The sequence below is a fragment of the Copadichromis virginalis genome, linkage group LG2, assembly GCF_057382275.1.
Source record: "Copadichromis virginalis isolate Kocher_CV1m ecotype Utaka linkage group LG2, C_Virginalis_male_GT1.1, whole genome shotgun sequence".
In the NCBI taxonomy this organism is placed as follows: domain Eukaryota; kingdom Metazoa; phylum Chordata; class Actinopteri; order Cichliformes; family Cichlidae; genus Copadichromis; species Copadichromis virginalis.
This window is the reverse complement of record NC_140619.1, coordinates 32,489,175-32,516,447: the sequence shown is the minus strand read 5'-3', so window position 1 is coordinate 32,516,447 and position 27,273 is coordinate 32,489,175. Positions and strand designations below refer to the sequence as shown.

The window sequence follows — 27,273 nt, the reverse complement described above, 5'->3', positions numbered from 1 at the left end:
CATAATCCGTATGTAGGGAGACGCTTGCTACTGAGTGCTCATATGGACTTGCAATAACACTCACTCTATCACTATCTCCACCCTCTCTGTCTCAGTGTGTGTTTCTCGTTCTCACTTCCTCAGGTGACATGTGTAATCTTCCCCGTCTCCTCTTGACACACACTCTTACCCAAACACAAATGTGTACAGGCTCAGCGTGTAGACACAAGTAGGGATTAAGTGTGAGCAGTAGATCGTTGAGAGCTGCAGTGTGGGCCAATTCAAAGCCATAATCACAAATGTGACTTGAGGGGAAAGGGCTGGATGGCGTGAACCTTTGCTGTGTTTGTGTGTGTGTGTGTGTGTGTGTAGGCTTGTGAGAGCTGACAGGGACATTCAGACTCACTAGTGACCTTTGAAAGAGGAAAGAAAAGAGCAGGGAAGTAAGAAAAGGCAAGTTTGTTACTTTTGCTTTAGCGATGCAGCCTTTTTCCTGTCTTCTGCCTATGTGCATCACCGTGTTAGATAACTCAAGACCAGCTGATAACACATTGATTGAACTTCAGGACCTTCCAGTCCTAATTTTGGCTTGAAATTGGTGGCACAATCAGAAAAGGTTAATTTTCTCAATTATTATCTCCACCTGCCGAGGTGGTTATATTTTTGGTAGTGTTTGCGTGCATGTTGTTCAGTCTGATAAAATGACACCTCAAAAAGTTTTGTGTTGTAGAGTGGTTTGTTAACAATCCATTGTCTTCAAAGTCAACTTAATGATGTATTGTCTTGCAAGTGTGGTGTGTATAGTCAGGCTGAAGAAGTCACTTGGATCAGCTTTCTGAGATTTCCTTACCTGGATGATCGAGCATGCATCAAGACATTTTTTGACTTGGTATTTATTTCTAAACATGTAAAAGATTTTGACTAAATGAATGAAATGAATGTTGCACATGTACTATTGCCTTTTAAACAAATAATAATGAATATAATTATGCTAGAAAATTTATAGAGCTGGTCATGTTTTTGTATAACTTAAATTAAGGTTCCAAGTCTTCAGACTTCACTGTAATCTGATATTGCTGAATCTTATTATTGTCTTTTGTGTGACACTTGTATCTATTTATATTTATATTACTATTTATTAGTGGCAAGTTCATTTTTAGGATTCACACACAGACACACAAGTCCTATAACACACAAAAAGGCATTAACTTCTCAAGTAGGGTTTCAGCCTCTGGGATCTGTATTTCATTTTGACTGAATGACTCAGCTTACAGATCAAGGACTGAAAGTACAAACTCGGTAAATTTGTATTTATTTGTTAGAAAAGACTAGAGCAATTTTTAAATTTATTATTCAATTTATTTCACGTCTTTTATAAGTTTAATCTACATTGTGCAAGTCAAAGTGTATCTATACATTGTAAATGTTTCACCGATTCTGTGAAATTTGGTGCATAATTAGACCTGAAAACCTACGTCTTTAAAGGTGTATAGCCATAGTCAGTGTCATTATCCAAAGCCATGCATAAGACACTTTACAGATATTTACTGGGAAAAATACAGATAACTTCTATTTGACAACAAGTAAACACAAGACTGCATTATTGTTTCTTAGCTTTAAAGGTCATATTGTGCACAGCTCTCAAAAATCTTTACAATGACTAGTGAAAAGTCATTCATGCATTTCCCTTTGAAATTATTCAAACTTATACAGTACTTACAACATTCCCTTAAACAGTTTCCTGACAATTTTAGAATTTTTTTTATCATTGTTTAAGACTGTACAACAATCATAACAAAATGGACATTTTCACTTAAACACACAGAGTGGTAGAAATGCAGCCTCAACAAGAAACAGGATTACCATGAAAAGACAAGCAGCGATGGAAAAGAAAGAAAGAAATAATGAAAGAAGAGCAGGGTTTTAAAAACAGAGAAAGAGAGAAAGAGGCTGTTAAAGTAAGACCAGACAGCATCAACTGCACATTGAAAAGCATAAGAAGGATGAGGAAATCTGGGTAAGTCGTGTGAGAAAACAGACAGCGGAGTGCTAGAAGTGATGGCTGATGATGGCAATCCCAGCGAAGAGCATGAGGCAGATAAAGGAGAAACAGAAAGCTGGAAAAGGAGGTCAACGGCATCTGTGAAAGACACGAAAGACCGGCAAAGGGAATAATTCTCGAAGTACTCAAAGTGGAGCAAAGAGACAGAAGTAGACAAAAATAAGAGAAAAAGTGAGGACATAGAGACGTGGTTCATTTAAAGAAACTGATGAGGGGATGAAGGAAGAGTCCCAGAGTTCCCAGCACACACACTGTCACAAACACCCACAGGAAAATCCTGTCAATGACCATGGCAACGTACTTCCAGTCATCTTCCACCTGAGGAGAGAAAACAAAGGAAATTTAAAGTAAAAAGAATAAAAATAACCAGAGCACATTGTCTTTCTTTCCTCTTCCAAATGTCTTCAAGCGACCTTTGCTTAATGGTAATTGTGAACTTTATGGCACAAACTGTTACATTCACTGTTTTTTGTGCTCTAAAGACACTGTGGTGCCAAACACATTTTGATTTTGCAAGAACAGCTATATAGAACCTTTATAGGCTCCTCTTGTTCATGTGAATCTTTTATCTCTTTATTTATTTTCTTATTTTTATTTGTGTAATTTCAGTTATTATATTAAATGCGGTATAGTATGACAATGTCTAAGGCAGGACAGGCAGGAAAAAAAAAAGCCACATAAATGGGCTTACACACTGTGACCCACGCAATCCACAACCCCCTACAAGACCCCAGAGTAGGAAGAAGTCATCCCCACACAAAGAGCATACTGGAGTATACAGATGAATGTCTTCTTCCTCTCACACTAACCAGTCGCGGCAGATTGCTGCCCATCCCTGAGCCTTGTTCTGCTGTAGGCTTCTTCCTTTTAAAAAGGAGTTTTTCCTTCCCACTGTCGCCAAAGCGCTTGCTCATAGGAGGTCATATTAGGTGTTTCTCAGTTGTATTATTGTAGGGTCTGCCTTACAATATAAAGCACCTTGAGACAACTCTTGATGTGTATTGGCGATGTATAAATAAAATTGAATTGAATTGAATTGAATTGAAGACTATTAGGCAGCACCTTCCCCAGTTCTCTACCTCCACCAACCGAGGCAGACACAGAGACACTCCAAAACAGCAAAAGCTGCTCTCCAGCTCTCAGGAGGCTGCAGACACGCATAGTCCCACAGACCATCCTCATCCACCTGCAAGGCAAATGGGGAAACAAGACTACAGCGACCAGCCCCTCTAGGTAATGGAATTGATCAGCAAGGACCAGAGAGACAAATTCACCCAGTTGGTTTTTTGAAGAGACCAAATAATGTGATCTCCAGAATAATGTGATCAAGAAGTAAATTTCTACACTGATTAATAAAAAAAAGCCATTTTTTGATTTCCTTTTTGGTCATTTTGACGGCATTTTAAGCATACATGTGTCCAGAAGTTTTGATCTGGACTCATGGAAAGATCTCGCTCCCACTTTACAGTTGGGAGGGGAATTGATTTGTTAATTTTAAACAATAGCTTTTACATTTTTGATAACCATTTGGGGTTCAGATATTTAAAAAAAAAACTTGTTAGCCAATTATGTATTTTTAGATTCAGTTGACTGGGATTGAATTTGTCCTGTATGTTGGCTTTACTTGCTGATATTCAAGAAATTTAGCTTTGCTGATTCTGAATTTTCAAATGAAATAAACTTTCCATTTTGTATAACACGTTCTAGATTGTTAATCCCTTTCTCATGATGTCACGATGGTAAATATCTGGATTGTTTCAAATGGGTGATAGTTTGGATAAGTGAAGATTTATACCATGTAGGTTGAAGCTTTGTGAATTAAAATCATTTGTCCTAACACAAGCATTTGGAAAGCTGTACAGTGTTTTAATCTAGTCTATAAAGAATGAACCAAATTCAGATTTATGCAGAACTGCTAATACAAATTTTCAGTTTATCCGGCCAAATGCTTTCTCTGCATCTAAGGAGACAACTGTGGTTTCTAATTTGTTGATAGAGCAATAATGTATTATATTTATTAGTCTACGTGTATTATTCACTGAGTGACGACCCTCGATAAAGCCTGTTTGGTCAGAATATATTATGATTGCAGTTATTTTTTCTAAACTTCTGGCAAGGACTTTGTAAGGTCAACGTTTATAATTGAAATGGAGCAGTGGCTGGATGGGAACGCAGGATCCTTGCCTGGTTTAAGAAGTAGACTAATGACAGCAGAGTTCATGTTTAGAGACAGAGTCTGATCATTCTGAATTTCAGTGACCATTCTGAAAAAAGAAGTTGCTTGTAGAGGCCAAAATTCTTTGTAAAACTCTGCTGGAAAACCATGTGGCCCTGGGGCTTTATTGTTTGGGAGATGCATTCATGGTGAATTCAGAACCACAATCTGATCGTCATTTATTTTCGGTACATTTATATATTTAAGAAATTCTGCAAGAGAGATTAACCTGTAGTGAGTGTAAAGCCTCATGAAAGTCTTTAAAAGATGTATTTATTTGTTGTGGATCATGAGTAATGTTCCCAGTGGAATCCTTTATAGAATAAATAGTTATTTTCTCTATTTACATTTAAACAGTTTAGGAAGGAATTTTTTTAATTTACTGAACTTTAGTATTAATAAACGCTATTTATGGCATTGTGGCTTCCTCACATCCTTTTTATGTCTAATACATCTGCACAGTGCTAAATATAGTGTGAGTGTGGCCTGATCAGTCAGGTGTGGACAATAAGATCATGGATTCAGTGACCATAATGCCATTGTGTGAATATAGAAGGCCGTATGGCTATTCTGCATGCAAGAAGGATCCAAGCATTGCTAAGTAAAGCTGGAGCAGCAGCAACAATCATATCAGGACCATCCAGAGTGTGAGGAAGGAATGCACAAAGCCCTCTATCTGTGACAAACAAGAAGCTTTACACTCCCTTTGCAGCCCTCTGTAAATGGCTTCCAAGCCATTTACCAAGCTAGATAGAAATTCATCTATTATGCATAGATGAACCACATGTAGTAATGCTTGGTTATGTGTATGTGTGTGATTATTTATGTCCTGCATATATTTGGGGGGGAAATCTGTTCTAAAATCTATAAAAGGTCTAGAAAGCAGACATTTTTATTTTTATCACTTATGTTTAAGACAGGGTATGATTAAGGGGAAGTCATTTGTGAGTTTGTGGTAAACTCTTTGGTGCCTCTCTTGCCGGGAGATGCTGTCGTTGGCTGATTTCTGACTTTGTGTTTGCATCTCCCTCAATTTGCAAGAACGCAAAATATTAGTGAAAACTGGGTGTAGGTGGTCAGACTACGATAACTGATTCTTGGTTTGGTTGTCAAAATGTGTTAAATTTTCCCCAAATGCACAAAATAGTTCATTTTTGGTAGAATTTGAGGTTACAGCTTAGAAACAGCATGGTAATAGGGCAGTAATAATGTCGAAATAAAGTAGTAATGACCACACAATGTCATCTAAATATATGTAAGGTAATAGCTACCACGGTTTTTAGCTGACTTATATTAAACTCAAATGTATATAATGTGCCAATAACTATATATAATAATGTGGACGCAGATATATATCTGTGCACTTTGTTTAAAATCTGCAATGAGACCTAAATTAAATAGAAATGGCAAAAATAAAAATAAAATAAAAAGGCAATAATGTTTAGCTTCAGACTGCACAGAAATGACTATTTCAGTGCTCACAGGTTAAGATATTGTTACCAAAACATTAATAAATGATTTTGCCTAATAGACAATGTTACATTTAATCCATATTACTCCACTTTATTACCACATTACAAGCATTATAAACAGTCTATTATTACCAAGGTTTAAAAAATATATAATATTAATTAACAACTAAAACGTGGTTGAGATATGCTACTACTTGGTTATTAACCTGAAATTATATGTAATTCAATTGTATATCTTTATTGTCTCTTTTCCTCTATATTAACACCTAACCCCATCATGTTATTATCAAGCTATAACATGTAATGTTAACCACGTATATAAATCCTAACAAGGGTACTACCTTTAGGTTTTGCGCCTTCTTTGCTGTTATTAATGTCTGGATATTTATTTTAAGAAGCATTTCAGGGTTGTGCAGGCATCAATTTAGCTTGAGTGCCGCACACAGCTACATAAAAGTTTTTCAACATAGTAATGTAATCCCTGTAATCATAGTAATGTGGAAAAGTTATGTGATAAGATTAAATAGTGTGGCAAAACATTATTATAAAAATCATTGTTGATGCATAGTCCCTCAAATGAACATTGTTGTTATACCTGCTTGACCTTTTTTTACACTCTTGTCACAGAACAAAAAAACCATAAAAGTTTACACACCAAAGCCTGACGTATTGGCCCTCATTTTACTAACAGCAGATGTGTAAACGTGTGTGACTACATTGCGCGTACAAATGTCTCATGTATGAATTTTTAATACCATTGGCTTTTGGCAATTATTTCCAGTTTTACAAAACACTCTTATTACTATTTAACCATCATCACTCCAGTGGAAACACTTTGGAAAGATCTGCCTTTTCTTCCTCTTTGGACACAATTTCATAAGCCCAACTGTAATTTTTGGTGCATTCGATAACAGCTTTTCCATGCACATATTAGTAAATGGTCCTTCTTTCATGAAGCCAGGAGACTATATTTTCAACAATATATCACAGCCACTTAAAATATTCACTGTTTGTTTTGCTTGTAGTGACTAATATAGCCACAAGCCTTTAGCCTCAGGCACAGACAAGCAAAAAAGCTTGTTTTTAGCTCTTCTTTAACTGGATTATTTTTAACTTCACACTTGTAGCCCAAACCAGTTTTATGTTGATGTCACTCAGATTTGACACAGCTCTCTCTGAAAGCCCAGAAGGCTTTTCCCATCTTTTCTTGCATGCATTGTATTGCAACAAACTGTTGTTTCTTGTCCCAGTTCCGGCTGTTCTTGAAAAACGTTTCTGGCTTAAATGGAACCATATATCATTTAAAAATAAATTTAAAAAAATCAGTTCTAATTTTTTCTAATACAAAAATAGGGTTTGAATGATTTGTAAATCACTGTATACTGTTTTTATTTAAATTTTACACATTGTCCCAACTTGCTAAGACGACTCTATACACCAGGGGTCGGCAACCCTGGGCACGCATGCCACAGCTGGCACGCGAAGGGTTAACTGATGGCACGACCATAGCTGGACTGGCTACTGGGCATTTGCCTGATAGGCCGATGGTGATCTTTCGTTTTTATGGACCGCTGATTTTTTTTTTTTTTGATTTTTTTTTTTTTTAAGGTATAAACAATGAAAGGTGGTGGATTGGCCACATGCTGGCCAATGTGTAAAAATAACTCAGTTGTTTGGTGGTGGTTTCTATAGCGGAGCTTTCACAGAGGCCAGCAGATGGATGAGGGAAAGGAGAGGCAGGAGGAGGAGAGACCCGAGGCGGCCGCCGGTCCGAGTGTCAGGTGAACTGAACTTCAGGTAAGAAGTTATGACCTGCAGTCTATCTGGGTCAGATATAAACCAAGTTTAGGTGGAGTTTATTTTCGTTGTGCTGACTTTTTACAGTCAGTTACAATAACTCGTACTGCGTACTAGCTAGCGTGACGGAGTTTCGATACAGCTGGGTGTATGCTATGTCACTGATAGTGAACTTTATTTTATTCATGAAGTTAGTTAGTAGAGTTGCAAACCGTCATGTAAAAAATGGAATCGTCCCGTATTCATAGAAAATATTACACATTTCGTATTGAGTTGAAAAGGAAAACAGTTTGTCTCGTACTTCACCTACAATGAAAAAAGACACAAAGCTGGAGTTATTCTGTGTCTTTGCTGCACAGCTGGCTCTTCTTCTCTCATTCTCTCTCCTTCCCTCTCCTGCTGCTACTTCAATCATGAAACTGATCAATGATCAGCTGATCAGCTTTTCTCTCTTGTTTGTTTATCGCCCACTTTGCACCAGAAAGAGGAAACCAGCGGATGTCACGCTAAACAACATCAGCACGTTTAAGCTTGATCAGCTGTTGTTAGAATTTATTTAATATTAATTTCTAGTATCAGCTGATGTTTGCTGGAGCCACAGCTGTAAAAGCTGCTGGTCATGATATCGGTTTGGTTATCTGGTGAGAGGGAAACATGAAGATGAAACCAGGAGATGTCCTTACTGACTCATCAGAGCTGAACAGGTGATGGAGAAACAGGTTAACCTTTTAGGTGACATGAATGAGTTGAAGGGAAGTTATGAACTGTTTCTGAGAGACAAATAACCCCAGGATCCTTTTCTAAGTAGCTGACAGCTGGTAACTGTGCAGGGGCGGGTCTAGCAAAGTGTTGCCAGGGGGCCAGGTGGGGCATTAACAGGGAAAGGGGGGCACAAAGAAGTACTTTTGTGTCTTATTCTCATTTAAAATGTCTCGCTTTTAATAAATAATTATCTGAATCTTACAACCAAAGTTTTTATCTGACGTGAAATGTATAGAAATATACATTTTACCTATACCAACAAGACAGTGTACGTCACTGTCACAACACAAGAAAAACAATGGTGCGCTTGGTTTCAACGTAACTTTATTCTTTCATGAGTTATTTACAAGTTTCTCTTTGTTCACAGCCATTGACATGTCAAAGAGGTTAACACGTGAGGAGTGGATCGAAATTGTGTTGCTATCTGGTGAACGCAGTAACCGGGTCATTGCAGCAGATTTCAATGCAAGACACCCTACGAGGCCACCCATCTCCCATGCTACAGTTAGCAAACTGCTTGCTAAGTTTCGTGAAACTGGTTCAGTGTTGGATTTGCCAAAATGTGGACGCAAGCAAACTGTCACTAAGGAAGAAACATCAGTGGCTGTCCTAGCTTCATTCAGCAAGCGCCCACAGCGTAGCACTCGCCGCATGTCACTGGAGAGTGGCATTAGTTGAACATCCCTTCGGTGGATATTAGCTACTCACAAATGGCACCCTTACAAACTCCAGCTACTGCAGCATCTCAACGAGGATGACCCAGATCGGCGCACAGAATTTGCAGAATGGGCAAAACAAAAATTGGAACAGGACCCTCAGTTCACGCAGAAGATTTTGTTCAGTGATGAGGCAAACTTTTATGTAAATGTTGAAGTTAACAAACAAAACCACCACTATTGGTCTGACACTAACCCACTTTTGGAACAACAAAAGTGATGGTTTGGTGTGGTATATGGGGTACAACGATAGTTGGTCCATTTTTCATCAATGGAAACCTCAAGGCCACTGGATATTTGAAATTGCTACATGATGATGTGTTTCCCTCTTTATGCACTGAAGCTGGCACGTTCCCTGAGTTTTTCCAGCAAGATGGTGCACCACCACATTATGGGTGCCAGGTCCGAGCATTCCTAGATGAACAGTTTCCTGGAAAGTGGTTTGGTCATCGTGGGCCAGTTGAATGGCCCCCAAGGTCTCCCGATCTGACCCCCTTAGACTTTTATCTTTGGGGTCATCTGAAGGCAATTGTCTATGGTGTGAAGATACGAGATGTGCAGCACCTGAAACTACGGATACTGGATGCCTGTGCTGGCATTTCTCCTGGGGTGTTGCTATCAGTGTGTGAAGAGTGGGAGAAGAGGGTTGCATTGACAATCCAACACAATGGGCAGCACATTGAACACATTTTATAAGTGGTCAGAAACTTGTAAATAACTCATGAACGAATAAAGTTACATTGAAACCAAGCACACCATTGTTTTTCTTGTGACATTACCAATAAGTTTGATGGCCCTCTTCCTATTGAAAAAAACAAAAGTTGCATCCAAGATTGCCGACTTCTAAATGGCCACCATGGTCACCACCCATCTTGAGGAGTTTGCCCCCTCACATATACTAATGTGCCACAAACAGGACTTTAATATCACCAACCATTCCCATTTTATTACGGTGTATCCATACAAATGGCCCACCCTGTATTAACAAGCATGCCATATTGGACCAGTTTATTTTTCTTATCATTGTTGTGAGGAGACCATAAATAGCGAGTTCTTGTTATGGATAAAAAGTGTCTTTTTATTTTTTTTGTTTCAAAATAGCTGATAACTATTCGCTGATAGCTGCGAACATCTGCGAACAAATATAATTCTATAAAGTTGTTCTATATAGTGTGCAACTGTTAATATAGAGCGTTATTAAATTTATTGCTAATGCAATCATATGGCACATTGACTTCTGAGGAAATTTCAGATGGCACTCATCATCAGAAAGGTTGCCTACCCCTGCTATACACTTTACAGACAAAGTAATGGACCATCAACAAAGCACACCTACAGCAGCCACTCAGCCTTGGAAACTGACAATGAGAAGCTCTCCGCACAGTTTTTGTGCTGATGTTAACATCAGTTATTGAATCAGCAGAGTCTTGGTGAGGTTTATGCATTATAAACACATTTTTTGGGTGCTGGAGGAGATTGCCTACCAACTAGGAGGTTGGTGGATTGCCCCCCCAGCTCAGTATTTTGTCCACGTGTTCATATATTAACACATGGACCAACTGAACTGAGCTTCCCCTGTTGCATCCATCGATATGTGCTGGACAAAAAATGCTTAACTATAAATAAAAGCACTGTATTAATGTGTGCAATTTGGCGGATGCACTTTGAGTGCTCAAATTGAGTAGAAAGGCGATATTTAAGTACCGTCCATCCATTTATACATTGTAAATGGATGGTGCTTCAGCACTTGGCAATAGTGCTCTGTATCTTAAGTTGGTCTTATCGTCATGGCTGAGTGTGGTTCTTAAATGCTTGTACTTTGCAAGACTGCCTCACAGTTGACTGAAGAACATCTAGGAGGAAATAAATTTCCCAAACTGACTTGTTGAATGTTGGTATCCTATTACAGCACTACACTCAAAGAGAAGTGGGCCAGTACTTTGTCTATATAGTATAACTTCTATCAATTTGAAAAGCATATTGAAATAAATAAAACTGTGTTTTCCACATTGCATACCTCTTTGGCTTTGTTACGAGTCCTCATGTTCTCTGCAATGTACTTTACGCTCTCAATGGCCTGCTTGATTTCGGGAGACACCACAGAAAAGGCGACGACAGCGTTTACCGGCGATGAAGCATTGATGGGCCTCGGCAGCTTGGGCAGCTCTGACTCCTGGGGCCCCTGAGTCTGAGGTGGCTGGGGAGGAGGTGGTGGTGGCACCACTGGCGGTGGGACAGGAGTCGGTACCTCTTTGCCTCTGTAGGGGAACCTTCTGTTCATGTCCCGTTTCATGTCACGGTTCATCTCACCATACTCCACACAGTTCATTGAGCCACCAGCTGAGGACGTACCCCCTCCTCCTCCTGCACCGCTTTCCGTACAGGCTACACCCCCAGTTATGCCTCCAACACTTACACTTCCTGAGCTACTTGTTGCTCCTATACTGTTTTTTCTTTTCTTGCTTCCACCGCTGCTTCCTCCTCCTGTCCCTCCTGTAATTCTGGCAGGTGAGGAGCAGCCCTGGTCAATAGGACGCCTCATCAGCATTACTCTGGGCAGCACGCCAAGGAACACAGCCCTCACCCACTCGGGCATTGTGTGAGTCATAGGTGTGCGGTAGTGAACATTCAGCACAAAGACAGTGATGACAATGCTGAGTGTGACAAAAATCATGGTGAAGAGGAGATACTCGCCAATCAGGGGGATGACAAGAGATGTTGAAGGGATGGTTTCAGTGATGACCAGCAGGAACACAGTGAGGGAGAGAAGGACAGAGATACACAGGGTAACTTTCTCCCCGCAATCAGATGGGAGGTAGAAGACCAACACTGTTAGGAAGGAGATGAGGAGGCAAGGGATGATGAGATTGATGGTGTAGAAGAGAGGCAGGCGGCGGATGTAGAAGGAGTAGGTGATGTCAGGGTAGATCTCTTCGCAGCAGTTATACTTGATGTCATGCTTGTATCCTGGAGCGTCAATAATCTCCCACTCTCCACTTTCCCAGAAATCTTTTAGGTTCACCTGGTGAAGTGTAAATGTGAAAGCTGTTTTTAGAAAAAAATATTATATCTCAAAGTTTAAAACAAGTTCATTTAAAGAGAACTGAATCTGTCTTCATTATTAAAATAATCTATTTAAATACATTTGTCAATTTTAACATTGTAATAAGTTCATCATCAGTCTTCCCTTTGACAATGGCCACCCCAATCCATCACATTCTGAATTTCAGGTAAAAACACATAGTAAACTTTATCTGAAAGAAAGACAACAAACACATGTTTAAAATTTCCAACTGCTTCTCAACAAAAAAAAGTTAACTTTCTAATTCAGACTATCCAAAGTCTAAGCTGCAATGTACTGCCAAAAGCATTCGCTCATGCGTATGAAATTGAGTAATATTCCTTTCTTAATGCATAGGGTTTAACATGATGTCAGGTGACCCTTTGCAGCTGTAACAGCTTCAACTCTTCAGAGAAGGCTTTCCACAAGGAAATCATGTTTATGGAAATTTTTGACCATTCTTACAAAGACACCAATGTTGGACAAGAAGGCCTGGCTCACAGTTTCTGCTCTAATTCATCCCAGAGGTGTTTTGTCAGGTTGAAGTCAAGACTCTTGGTACAATGTAGTGAGATGAGTAACATTCTCCTGGAAATCGCCAAACCCAGACTCGTCCATTGGATAGCCAGATGATCGATCCAGAAAACACACCTCCACTGCTCTAGAGTTCAGTGGTGGCGCGCTTCACACCACTGCATACATTGCTTTGCATTGCGCTTGATGAAGTAAGGCTTTGATGCACCTGCGTGGCCAAATTCATTCTATGATGCTCTCTACTTACTGTTCTTGAACTAATCTGAAGGCAACATGAAGTTTGAAGGTCTGTAGCTACTGACGCTACAGAAAGCTGGCAACCCCAGTGCATTATGCACCTCAGCATTTGCTGATCCCCCGCTGTGATTTCACGTGGCCTACCACCTCATAGCTGAATGTCTGTCGTTTCCAGTCACTTCCATTGTGTTATAATATAACAGCTGATTGTGGAATATTTAGTAGCGAGGATATTTCACAACTGGACTTGTTGCAAAGGTGGCATCCTATCATAGCACAACACTGGAATTCACTGAGCTCCTGAGAGTGACCCATTCTTTCACAAACGTTTGTAGAAGCAGTCTGCATGCCTGGGTGCTTGATTTTATATACCTGTGGCCATGGAAGTGATCGGAACACCTGAATTCAATGATTTGGATGAATACTTTTGGCAATATAGTGTAACATTGCAAGTTAGTGTTGCTTTGTTGTGCAACTGTCATCTCTTAGAATGAAAGTGCATTGAGGATACTTACCTAATGGACTGAATAAAGAGGAGGAAGGCAAACATAAAAAATGAAGCAATCTAAGCAAGTTGGAAGATATAAGCACTTACTACTGTGCAGTGCTAAATAATTCTTCTCAATAATGATGCATAAAAATGCTAAAAACAAATAAATAAATAAAACTGACAGAGATTTCTTAATGACGTAACTGCAGGGATCTATTTCCTTTCACCCCAGTTGCTCCTTCTCACCTTTGAGCCAATGAGCACTAGATCAATCTTGGCCTTGTCGTAGGTCCAGGAACCAAACTTCATGGAGCAATTCTGGTAGTCAAAAGGGAAGTAGGTGATGTCCATGGGGCAGGAGGATTTAAAAATAGCTGGAGGGACCCAGGTGATCGTTCCATCAAATTTTAGCAGAGCCTTGGTCTTGTCTTCCACAAGGAAATCACCTACAGCACTGTGAGAGAAAAAGGCCAAAATACATATAATTAACAGATATGTTTGAAATTAGTAGTTGATTACAGTTTTAACACCACTAGGCAATGACAAGAGGGTACTGCTAGCAAGTGAACGCAAATTGTGTTAGAGAAGTACACAGGGTGCGCATATCTACTGTGTGTGGTTGCTTTTGATGTGAAAATGTATCTTCAGAAGCAAAAGAGAAAATAACATAAAATAGCCCAATATAGACATCTAGATTTCTCAGATAATGATAGATGGAAAACAAAATAAAATCCTCAGTGTAACAACCTCTTAGCATCTATGCTCTAACACTTACTTGTTGTACAAAACTATGTCTGGCCTCCAAATTTTATTGGACGGAACTCGTATGAACTCAATCCCATCAAACTCAGAGGGGGTCCATCTCAATTTGTAATCATTCCACACCTGAAAGACGAGCAGGGATTAAAACAATAGGATCTTAACAAAATCCACAAGTAACAAAAGAACAGATAAAAACAAAGCTCGTGACTGTCACTCACATGTCTCAGCCACAGGTTGGTTTCCATTATTTGATTCACCTCATCCTGAAAAGATAAACGGGGAAATTTGACGAGCCTTATTATTTATTTATTTTAATCAAACACCTATTTGTTATACTGATTTTACCCTCTTACCACTTTGACAAGCTGAGATATGGACACCTCAAACTCGACAGTAACCGGATCCGACACATTCTCTACTGGTCGGATGAACTGGTTGTACCTTCGGAATAACCTTCGAAATAATCTGTCCTCTGCCTTAGATGAAAAACAGCCTAGAAAAATAGGATGGAGATGTTAATAATGAAATGAAAAGATGATAAGTTATTGCCAGGGAAATAAGGGAGGAAACTGTCGCTTCACATTTAGTGAGCTGATATGTAGGCATTGTCCAGCATTGCTAGCAAACTGAACTTGACTTCAATGTAACTAAAAGCTCAGTCACTCAGAAGGATTAACATTAATGTCTTCTAAAGCAAACACTATAGAAACATAAAAAACACCTGTGTCCTGAAGGTGGTAATATCAAGGGTTTAATTCACCGGCGAGTGATAAAGTAAGAAAGAAATAAAGTGTGAAGGAGAGAAAATGCAAACAATACATGTGAGCTTTCACAATAAATCCATATTACTCAGAATAGCTTCAACATTTCCTCACTTTCATTATACGGTTACTGCAGACAGACCAAACAACACATCCACCTACAGCTTTATTAAAGGACTCACTCCTGGAGGTATCTAGCCATGCGGATACATGTAAGGAAATATGTTTGCAGCAGTTTGCTAAAGTTAAGCATCACAAATCAACTTCCATTCACCTTCATTGTACTTCTGACAGTGATGAGCAAAAAAGGTAAATCTATGCACCAGTCTTCACAGCACTGGGGCTTTCAGTTTGACTTTCAGTCATTTTTAAGCTGTTTATTCAATGACAGGAGAGAGGGCTACAAATGATCAAAGTGTGTTAGTTCAGTTGTATGTTTACATAGTCTCATTAAAGCCTAAAAGCTTGTAGAAAATCTGAAAGCACAAGAGGCTTTAAGCAAAACAGAATGATGTGTCTTTGGCCAAAGTGTCTGCAGACAAGTGACTTAGACAAGTGTGTCTAAGTCTGGACTGAAGGTCATACTGTGGAAAGCTGCCACTTGTAACGCTGGTGCTTGGGATGGCACATGCAGGCCCACGACTGTCCAAGCAGAAAATGTTGCCTCACACGGGACAGCAGGCACTCACGCTATCAGCAAGCCCTCAGAAACACTCTTCTAGTGGCTTCAATGAGCTTCCTCACATCTATTCATAACTACAGAAATGCTTCCATTCCAGACTTTTTTTCACCTGCTTTTTATCATATTTCTTTATCCCCTGCTACCTTTTTTTTTTCTTGGTTAACTAAACACAGGATGCCTGTGGTTGGCCTTCTATACCCTTAAATTTTGAACTGTTTAATTTTGTTCAGGCTGAAAACCATTAAATAATAAATGCTTTAACCTCTGAGGCCAAACTCACGCATCACAGCTTCCCAGTCATGAAATGCCGGACACATTTTTCAGTCTACTAAGAAACCATTAAACCTGCACTTAGTGAACTGCATTTTAGAGATGGGTCTGAATGTATTCAAGTAGGACCCATATACACGCAAACAGCCATATTCACCGAAAAGGTTTGTTTCCTTGAAAATAGCTAAATAAAACATAGACCTTTAATGGGACGCGTTCTGTCTGAATCTGTTTCCTCTCTAAAAAAAAAAAAAAAACACAGAAAACTGCTTTGGTTTCTTATTTTGATGCTTTTTTTTCATGTTTTTGGTCATCGGTGTGTTATTCGTGTCACATTTTAAACCTATCCAAAACTCCAAGCAGTCTGTTTTGCAAAATCAAGTTTATTCCTGGAGTTTCAGTGCTTGACCTTTATCAGACTTACTGCTGCTCCCTATTCTTTGAATTATTTGGCTTCCTTCTATCATAAGCAATTAAGTCATGGAGAATGAGCACCAACACTTGACAAATAAATGTATTTTTGGAAGTTAAGTGAAGTGCAGCAGGCAGTCTGTTAGGTATGCTGGACCAGGTTTCCCTTGACTGCAGACGTGTCTCAAAAAACAGGTAACTCAAATCAGTTCAATTCAAATCCATTTTATTTCCATAGCACCAAGTTACAACAACAGTTGCCTCAAGGCGCTTTATATTGTAAGATAAAGACCCTGAAATCAATAATACAGAGAAAACAGAAAAAACCCCAACAATCATATGACCTCCTGTGAGCAAAAATGAGGTGCAACGGTGGGAAGGAGAAACTCCCTTTTAAGAGGAAGAAACCTCTGGCAGAAAATCTGACACAAATTACTGTTCCAAAATTATGATAGCAGTATCCTAATATATTAAAGCATCAATCAGTGTACACTGTTATTATCAGGTGAATACAAAAAGTAGTCACCTCATAAAAAATTTGAATACACATATTTTATCATTTAATCTTTAGCACATTGTCATATTGTTCTCGAAATATTACTAGACTATTACTAATTGGTTTAACCTCGTAAGCTTATGCTTGTTTCCACATTATTACCCGTAGTTTCTGCCCTTTTACTCGATAACACAGATTTTAAAGTAATGGCATGATATCAATTTTACCAGCTTATTACCAAGCTGTAACAGAAACTGCGACCAGAAACATGCACCATCAAGCAAATGTGTATTTCAGATATAAACTGATACAAGGCTACTAAACTGGCTAAACTAAGCTAAAGTGAACTGGCATGATTTGAGTTCAGATGGAGCAGAAGCAGAATAAACCAGTGATTTGCTCTGAAGCAAGCGCTCCTCTATTTCCCAGGGTGCTTAGTTAATTATTCTTTTTTTCATATGGCTCGTATGTACTCACACCACACAATACCCAACACAATCACCTTAAATAAAAATTGACTTTCAGTGAGGGTATCACTTTAATATAGCACATTCTTGAAGAAACTGTGTGGCAGAACAAATATTTCATAATAACAACCCATAAAGTGAAGTCATAAAGCTGTTCTTGCATTTATTACAACAGGGAGTACACTTAGATGAATATGGTTCAGACTTTTCAGTTTAGCGTCAGTCCATTTTTTCATTTTGGGAGACGAGCTCATTTGCTTACAAAATCTACAGGAATAAACACATTTTCAGAGAATTTATCCCAAGTTAGTTTCTTTGTGAGTCTAAAAGGTTCAAATCTAAATCAGTAAACACTTTTGAAGCCTTTTACTTTTTTTTTCCAACCTTAGATGCTAAACACAAATTTCCCTGGCAGGCTCAGCTTACACGCTAAAATGATATCGACTTCTTTGCTTCCATCAAACTCAGGATCAGGATTACCTTTACTCATAAAGCCGGTGTTACCAAAACAATCTAAGGCAGTAAAATGGAAAAAGACAACAGAAAACCGATGGTGGGGAGCAGTTATCTCGGCTGCAATCAAGAGGAGAGAGAACGTATCCCTGAGTTAAGATTGTTGGGTGCTCTTCTACTCTGGGTGAATCACAGCAGACTTAAAAGAGCCTGTTAACATGGCTACAGCTGATTTTATTCCACAGTAGTGTGGTTGATTTTTGTTCTTAAGATCTTGCTTCCCTGTTAAGTGGGTAAGAAGCTGAAAATTATGTAGTGACTTCAAAACCACTGAAGTTTTCTGAGGTCAGTGGCAGAGGCGATCTAAGTCTTAAAGCTTAATGAAAAGAACTTTCTCTGGGGACACTTGTGTAATTTCTGCTCTCTGTACCTGCCTTAAAAACTGCCCACTGCTCCCTAATTCGTTGCACTCTCAGAACCTTGTTTAAGCCTCTAATTGGCTGAGGGAAAACCAGGGCAATTATAATCAGCCAGTTAATTGGACCTTTTGTTCCTTGTGACAAAAAAAAAATGAAGCCAATATATTTTTCCCCTTCCTCCAATGGCACATTCACTCTTCTAATTCCCTTTATTTGTTCTGGCACTGAAGATGTTAAGAAGCCTTAGTTTAGAGGAAGTTAATTATAACCTTTGCACTAACATGTCAGTTGATTATGCACAGCTTTTACTGCTTTTCCCTGAGAGTCAGCATAAGGATTAAATTTTGGGGGATGTGAGGTTGCTTCCAAAAGTAACGGCTGTGACTTTTTTATTTTCAACACAACAGTTTTGTAAAGTTTTATTATCTTATACATGGATTATAGCTGCTTCTTATCTTTCTGGTTAAGCAAAACACCATTACGGTCAGACTAACGGCTCTGTGTGGCCTCATTGACACTGACACTACCTGTTCTGTAGTACTCTTTGGGGGAAGGGGTATGAGGAGGTGCCAAGTGAGCTAAGCTAATATTAAAAGGTAATCTAAAAACACTGAGAACCACTGGTCTGGTAAGTGAGGATGGTAAATGATGATCTGGCATCGTGGTGCCAGGATAACCACCTCCAGCTGAACGTCGGCAAGACTAAGGAGCTGGTGGTGGAATTCAGAAGGAGTCAGCACAGATACTACAAGCCTATTATCATCAACGGAGCTCCAGTGGAGTGGGTGCAGAGGCAGAAGGTTCTGCACCATCCGAGCAAGAACAAGAGGAGCTTCTATCCCCAAGCCATCCAGGTCCTAAACCAGAACATGCACCCCACCCTCCCACAGCATCCATAAGTGACAGAGATAGGACTTATTCCTAACACATCCCAGACTGACTCTTCTAGACACTTTAACACCCATTTGCACAATGTACATTTTTCAGATTTTCAATTTAAAATTTCCAGATTGTCTATTTAATGTAATTAATTTTATGTACCTAATTCACTTAATTGCTGCATATAATGTCCTCCTGTATATATTCACTTAATGTATATAATGTTGCCTCTCGTTTTGCTAAGTCGAGGAGCATGTCAGGATACATTTCACTGGATGTTGTGCTTGTATAACTAATCATGTGACAAATAAAGAATCTTCAATCTCAAACCTGAAATGGAATGGTACTTATAATTTACCTTTCTACTCATTTGAGCACTCAGATTGTTTTCTTACTACAGGTCTCATTCATTCAATCACCTATGGACTTTGTATTATTTATACATACACTCACATTTCAGATACGCTTCTATTGTTTCAGATGGTTCAAACAAAGGTTTGGCATGTACCACTCCACCACTGAAAAAATGTTCCCATGGGTAAAGAAATTTTTAGTTAAGTATCTTTACTAAATTTCAAGTTAGTAATTCAAAATTCCGACTTACTTTGAAGTTAAAGTCAGTAAGACAAAATTTTGAGATGCTGAACTCATTTTGATTTGGGTCAGCCTGGCTGTCTTTTTGTTTTTTTCAGTCATAGAAACAAGCTATTGGTACAATCATTCAGATATGTATATTTTAAAAAGCCAAGTTAATGGCAACAGAAACCACTGGAACCAAGAATACCCTCAAACAAACCAACCCTAATGGTTGTAGCTAGAACTGAAAATAAACCAAGTCCTTTTCCTTTATCGGTTCACCTTACCTCAAGGTTTAGAATGAAGTTACCATAATCACTGTGCCAAAAGAAATCAGCTTGACATTCATGTTTCATTTCACCGGACATGTGCTCATTCCTTCCCCTCACTTTGTGCTGTATCAAAGTGACAAGCCTTTGTATTGCTGCACATGAAGCCAAGTCAAGCTGTCATGCATTTCACCCTTAAAAAGCCACATTGATTTAGAATTAGAAAGCCAAACACTGAGTCTGTCTTTGTCTCTTGTGGCTACAGGAGCCAAAAGCTACTGGAAGACCCATGGCCTGTGGGAGGCTCTTTGATCAGGCATGTGCTTAACAGGATGAGCCTGGAAGCCAGTTGTGGACACTCTGAAGGAACTAATTACCCTCCAAAAATACACCACTGTCAGAGTGCATAGAAAACAGATACAAAGAGAGAGACAGTGGCAAGAAGAGATAGGAAAAGTGACAGCAAGTACAAGGAGAGAAGAGCTAGATAGTGTGCCTTTGCTCTCCAGGGTTTTTGACGGCCTGACTTTGACATTCTGAATGACGCACAAGAGAAGCCACAATGATTACAGCCCGTCCTGACTGTCCCATGAAGCATAAGGTGTTTAATCCACGGTAAGTGTAGCTTCATATATGGGGGCTACAGTACATACACATAACTATGTGTGTTACTATTTATGTTCATCCACCTTTGACTTGACCCATTCTGAAAAGTAAAAGATTTTCTTCTTCACTGATGCGTGAAATTTAATTGCCACTTGTCTCCCTGCTTTCATCAAAAAAGATGTGGGAGGTTTGAGGCTGCATTCTCTCTGTATAAGATATTTTAAGTAAGCTTAGGTTTAGGTTTTTTGTTTGGGTTTTTTGGTGGTGTTGTTTAAAAAAAACGGACGAAAAAAACGAAATGCTAAGATAATCCAAGAAGTGATTAACTCTGTTAACAGGAAAATGAGCTTCAGGCGTAATCGCTCATTTTATTTTGTGCATTGTGTCAGAGTGGGCGGGAACAGCACCTGGGACACAAAATAATGAACCCAACGGCGAATCACTCAGAAAAGTAAAAGGTTTGGCACTGTTTTGGCATTTAGACTCAGTGAAATGTGATTTTATCCAAAGAAATAATGATTGATGTAACAAGATAAACACCCAAGGATTTAGCTGGCGTATGGGAAGGAAGGAAAACTAGATGGGGGCCCCTTTTAAAGGAGATAAAATACAGTATTTAGCCATTCTATGGAAAACGTAAATAAAAAAAGCTCAAGCCATGTCTTTTAATACGACTGACACTATGAGCCTGAATGCTTAGGTCTGCCAAGTATTTAATTAAAATGTATCCACATATTTAAAACTGTGCCTTGTTTTAGCAGAGGCTAGAAATGAATGTGTGCTGTTGCTGTGACACTCTTAAATTCAGAAATGCAGTCTGGGGACTTAGTCTGCCTGGAGTGGGTGGCTGTGATGGTTCTCACAGCACTGCAGTCGCAGCTGCAGGTAGTCAGTGCTACTTATCTTTCTTCCAGAGATGCTGAAGCAGGCCTGTCTATCATGCATGTCAGCAGTATTGACTGAATCAGTACGCAGAAAAAGACTTTGACAAACGCTGCGTCCCAAATCCATGGCAGAAGTTTTTGCAGTGGATTAGCTAAAGTTTGAGTTAAAGTTGTGTCCTCATTTCAAAGTGAGGAGTACAGAAATTGGGGGGGGAGGGTGGGACTTTGCTAAACTGCTAAAAGTCTTTGCTAAAATATGTAATTCCAATTCTCATAGTAGGAAAATAATGTCATCATTGGAAATTAAATCCCGCTATTTAAGCATCTAGCTAGCTACAGATGAGGAGCCGCCATCATTTCAAACAATTCAACAAATATAACCAAACACACAAACCGCGTCTGTGAGCTACATGTGCACTTGCTGTGTTTCCCAGGAAGAGGGAAAAAACATTAACACTGAGAGATGGAGAAGAAAGAGAGGAGAGGAAGATGAAGAATGTTTTCAATGGTAAGCGCTGCTCAGCAAGAGTGAGATTCAGCATGAATTTAAAGCTTACCTGTCATGTCCAAATTAAATGTGTAGCTTTAAAGTCAGTTATTGGATATATACATGATGTTTTGTTGAGTTTTGAATAATTTGTAGTGATGCACTATGTTGGACTGGTTACATCTAGGGTACTAGTACCATTTTACATCAAGTGTAACAGATATCAATTTATATTTGGGGTGTTTAGGTGCTGATGAGATTCACTCATTGAATTCTATCTTTTATGCTAGCTTTATAGCCTCAGGTAACATATACTTATGTCATTTGGCTAAATCCACAAAAGCACTGAACGCTGTAGTAGCTTTTCATACTTTGTGCACAGTTTGTACCACTGTAAATCACCTGATTGAACAGGCACCTCGTATGCTGAATGGTTACAAGGGCCATGAACACTTCCTGTGTATGACTGCTGTTCATTACTCCCTTCTGTCTCTTCATAAATATAGGTTAAATGGGTATTGGGAAAATGTGTTTTGCAGATTTAATCATTTGCACTGGGGTATGTTAGAAATACAGTTACAAGAAATTCCCCCAGTTGACAGATAGTGGTTTCCATTTTGGGTCTAAAAGAGGGTAGTATTCCGATCCATTTGGGGAAAACTCTCCACGATTGCTTTAAGCACTGAGTGGGAAGAAAGCAATAAGGTAACTGATACAAGTGGCTCTAATGGCTTCATGGATATAATTATTCTTTAGAGATTATGGAGAACAGAGGTATTACAAAAGGTATTACAGATGACATTCTTTAAAGCTGTTAATCCTGCTTCTGTTCTTCAGCGCTTGTAATCTTATGTTCACTGAGATTGTGGAAAAACACAAAAAGAAATACATAATAAGAGAAACAGAGGCCACTCAGTAGAAAATGGTGCGTGGTTAGAAGAAGGACTGAGGCACAAAATGTGCTCATCTTCCATCTGGGGCATCTCGGACAACCTCCCCAGCACTTTTATTCTCACCTTCTATCTTTCCATCATGAAGTGTGACTCAATTCATTGCCAGCTCAGAAGACAAGGATGTCCCAGAGGAATCAGACAGCAGGGCTGTTTGGAGGAGGGTGTGTGTGTGTGTGTGTGTGTGTGTGTGTGTGTGTGTGTGTGTGTGTGTGTGTGTGTGTGTGTGTCCATAGGGGGCGTAATAAGGGTGTCTACACAGCATGTGTAGGAGCTAAGTAACTGGAGTTTGGTGGCAATAATCACATGACAATCGTGTTAAGAGGATCCTCAAGCCACCACACAGCCCTTAAGCCACATACTTACACACACATGCACACTGATTGCCTGTCAGATTTTAATGCAACTATATTGCTTCATGGAGGGAAACCGGAGAGCAGCTCTGTATTTCCAAGGGAATCTCAGACGAGCATTTAAGTCTGCGAGAGGAGCAAATACGCTTGATGATGCTGCGATGCAAAGCAGACAACTTCATATAAGCAGACTTAGATAAGTGCTACAGAGTAGGGTGGCTTAATATAAACCATTTCTAATGCTCAGATTGGGGGAAAAAACTCTGATTGTTGCCACGCTACACTTTTGAATAACTAGTTTTCTGGCTCTCTTGGCCTCTACGCTGTCAACCCATTAAAAAGCACAGTACAGTGAGATGAAGGGTCAAGGCTGAAACATAATGCGGAGTGGGTCAGTATAATGCGAGCGTGGCTGGACATCTCTCTCAGCAATTTGTGGAGATGCTGAAGGGAAATGCATCACGCGGTTTCACTCACCCTTATCACTCAGTCTCTAAGGTATAGCAGCCCATCCTGCTCTAAAATATGCTGATGTGCACCACAATCGATATTCCACAGGCAGTGGCTTTATTTTGAATGTCATAACTCCAACTAAATCCCCATGCCGTACAGATTTCTCATTCCTTACCTCCAAGCGACTTCAACATGATTCTATTTCTGACTAAAATACCCCAATCCCATGAACGGCAGGATCAGCTTTTCCTCTGTTATGAGGGCCGATCCTGGATAGCAGGAAACAATACCTTCTGTAGCTCACTAATCGGACCCCCACTGGGAGTGTTTGTACAATCTGTGTGTGTTTTTAGGCACTTATCTGCATGCACAGCTCCTGTTCATACCCGTAGAAAAGACCACTGAGCCAGTGAAGGATTGTGGAGGAGAGGGGAGCTGGAGGACAAATTAGGGGGATAGAAAAGGTGAGGCCAAAACCCTCCTGGTTTTCAAGGTAACCGCCTCACAACTAGTAACAATATAAAGTGGATTTCCTCTCACTAGAGCAAAATGTGCTCTGATATGAGAGCACTGACACTGTCATCCTTTTAAGGCACTGTTTTGAAATTCATTCAGTTCAAGGGCAAAGCAGCAAGGCTGCTGGCTGTAGCAAATCTCTCCAGCTGAAGGGAATGACAGGACAGAGGGAGGCATAAAAAGAGACAATTGAGGGACTTTATGTGTCTTACAGAAACACATCCCTTCTCCTTAACTGTGAGTCTGTGTTAGGTTGCTACACAGGATGACTAGAGCATGACAGTACAAAGGCACTTAGTGCAGATCCCCAGGGAGGACTCCAGGTGCCACATGTGGAGCAAACTCCCCACCACACTCAGGACTTTGAAATGAAAAAAACAACAATTTAATTACTCCTCCTCCTAGTGTCTGTAGGAAGGATGCATGTTCAGCCGCCCATTCCCAGGAAAGCAATTGGGATATCTGGAATACCTCAAGGAATATTTGGGTGTTTATCACGAGAAATGACTTCTATTAAGGCTGGAGGTGACCAGTAGAAAAAATAAAAACCTATTATCTACATATCATTAACTACCTAAGATCTGAATTTGAATTTCTGTCCTCTAACCAACCAGCCAAATGTTGCCTAACTGAAAAAGCTATCTGGCGAAATAGTCCCAGCTAGCTTTAGTTAAGGCTAAAACAAAATGTATTTACAATTTTATATTTCAGTATTTAAAAACATTCACTCAAAAAGTTGCTTCTCAGTTTAGTTTGTTAGTCAATATAAAATCTAATTAAATAGCCATTAAAACTTTAACTCCAACTAAACTACTGATAGTCATAAATATTATAGATCCTTTAACATTAGCCACTGGTTTCTGAAGTCTCATTTTAATAGTCATTCCAAACCAAGTGGAAATTTCTGAGTTCCCAGCTGGAATGTTTTACTGAAATGGATTTCCAAATCGAAAAGTCGAAAGATCCCCACCAAACCCAACTTAACCAAGATGGCGGCACAGCACATAAACATTATTCAAACTGTAAAATTTTTTATCTGTGCTGCCACTGTTGTGTATAAATGTATAACCGAAAGTGTGTGGCCAAGCCCATAGACTCAGCAGGAAAGTAGCGGCTTCAAACTTTAACAGAATGGATGCAGTCGGATAAAGACAGAAATAACTGCAGCACCACAGCTATCGCCATCTGGTGGCCTTCAGATAGAATGAAGCTTTTGGTTTTAAGATCTTTCCCACTGCCTTTGTTTTTCCAGTCTGGAAACTAAATATAAACCACTAAATATATGATTGTGATTTTTGTGTGAAGTGAAAAAAAATTACCATTTAAGTATGAAATGAAGGCACTGCAGCTTTTTTTATCATTTATTTTATCCCACACACACATCCCCATTAAAGGTGTTCCCATTGGTGAAGACACTCTCTGAAGAAGCGTGTCTATATTTGTGGAAGTGAATGGGAGAAAACTTAAGATTAAAATAACCATCAAGTTACATGGGAATACGACACAAAGCTTCCTCTTTAGAGCATTTATCTACTCTTTGTTTTTTCTCTGGTTCCCCAAGGAGCTACTCAAAGACCCCACTATTCTAAAGCACACAAAAGACTGACAGCCTTACACAACCCAAAGGCAGAAGCAAAAAGAAAATGTGTGCACAGGTGATTTTAAATACAAGAAAATAAAGAAATGGGTTGCACATAGAGAAAAGCAAAGTGCAGACAAACTAGTAGTTTGATTATTATTAAAGCATAAGGAAAATTTTAGTTTTGTTGGTCAATTCTAGTCCATTTTTTAAGTACCAAGGTTACTTATAGTAATTACCCCAGGCAACCATCTGCTTGCCTGTGCAGTGTTGTGGTGCTAGTCTGAATCTTGACCTCTGAACTCTGCAGAAGTCCCCAAGCCCTTCACACCTTGTGAAACCAGGGATGAAATCTGTATGGACACTTACCGAGCAGTTTGTCACCCCTATGTTGCGTCACTTTTGGCATTGATGGTCAATGTGAGCTACATGCTGACATGTTAAGCTCTAAGTCATCAACCTTATATAAAAAGTAACCAAACCCGATGTGTAGACTAAAATCTAACAATTATACAGTGTGCTTACATCCCACTGTTCTCACTCTCTGCAGCATAACAGTGACTCCACAAGTTCGAAAAGCACGGGGTATTATATTTCACAGGCACGTGGGATTTGTTATTGGCTGGGAACAATTTCCCATGGACAAATGTTGTGCCCTGTGTCGTGAAGTAGTGTGAAACAAGTACGTTAAACGCAAAAAAGAACAAAGCAAAACGGTCTTGTTTTGTAAGATGTGCGCTGCTGGTGCCCCAGAGGAATTTGAGAAGAATATGGCTGTTCACTGTTTCGCCATTTCAGCGATTTGACAACATCAGCGTGCATGCGTGCCCAAATACAAATTAACTGGGTTGATAAACTGAGGTAAAGTTTGGGTTGCTCTGCCTTTATCCTGACTGGCTTTAATGGATCTTCCTATCTGGACTGAAAAGAGATGCAGTTTCTTGTCACTGAGAAGCGCACAAAGGAGTCAACTCGAGGTCAGTTTGGCAGCCAAAAATACTTAAAACTGACATGACAAGTAAGGAAAACACAGAAAGTGATGGTTTAAAAGTACTGAGTAAGAGGCACTTTCAGCGATGCACGGAGCGCCGTGTCCTACCTTGCGCTGCGAGGATCACCAGCAGGAGGATGTTTGTTAGTTTCCCGAAGAGATTCATGGAGACATCGGCGCTTCGCGAGTTTTTTGGATATAAATAGCGATGCTGAACAATGACTTCTCGTAATAATCTGCTGCAGATGTCTGTGAAGCCTCAAGATTAGAGCATCTTTTTCCTTTGCGCTCCCGAACGCGGAGAGGTTGGTGCGCTCTGCCGACATGGACAACTTCTGCACGTCCCGCCTCCCCCTGCCTCCCCCGGCACTGCGTCCCACACGCTTGCGCGCGCACACAAACACGCACACCTAAGGGTCAAACCTTGCGATCTGACTCAGAGTGACTCAGAGGTGATAGGTCTGGAATGATTAAATGGTTTCGAATATGGCTCTAGGAGCGTAAGGGTCGTACAGAAAAAAACATTCATAAAACTCTCCTATTCAGTGTTTGACGCGGGTTTTGTGAAAATTAGGAACATTTCTTTTAAAAAAAAAATGAACAACTCAAATATCCCTACCTCAGACAATTATCCCCTGAGAGAAAGATGCAGCACTCACCTACACGCACATTTTCAGCACTGAG

The 27,273-nt window shown here is 39.6% G+C and overlaps 1 protein-coding gene across 1 annotated transcript; it reads right to left on the bottom strand.

Moving 5' to 3' along the window:
• Window positions 1-1,312: 1,312 nt before the first annotated feature.
• Window positions 1,313-26,935, bottom strand: LOC146717766 (neuronal acetylcholine receptor subunit alpha-3-like). Its single transcript, XM_085430745.1, has 7 exons — window positions 26,698-26,935; window positions 14,441-14,580; window positions 14,306-14,350; window positions 14,101-14,210; window positions 13,572-13,779; window positions 11,021-12,025; window positions 1,313-2,359 (listed from the first exon to the last, which is right to left on the bottom strand). Exons 1-7 carry the CDS (start codon window positions 26,753-26,755, stop codon window positions 2,234-2,236), a joined length of 1,692 nt encoding a protein of 563 aa, XP_085286871.1. The 5' UTR covers window positions 26,756-26,935; the 3' UTR covers window positions 1,313-2,233.
• Between the last annotated feature and the right edge of the window lie 338 nt (window positions 26,936-27,273).

What these genes read in the sequence shown, in the direction of transcription:
- LOC146717766 (XM_085430745.1), bottom strand. Translation starts at nt 26,755, where the DNA reads ATGAATCTCTTCGGGAAACTAACAAACATCCTCCTGCTGGTGATCCTC. An exon ending in GGTGATCCTCGCAGCGCAAG is followed by an intron (nt 14,581 to 26,697) that starts GTAGGACACGGC and finishes CTATTTTTCTAG; the next exon opens with GCTGTTTTTCATCTAAGGCA. An exon ending in CTCGTAACAAAGCCAAAGAG is followed by an intron (nt 2,360 to 11,020) that starts GTATGCAATGTG and finishes TTCTCTCCTCAG; the next exon opens with GTGGAAGATGACTGGAAGTA.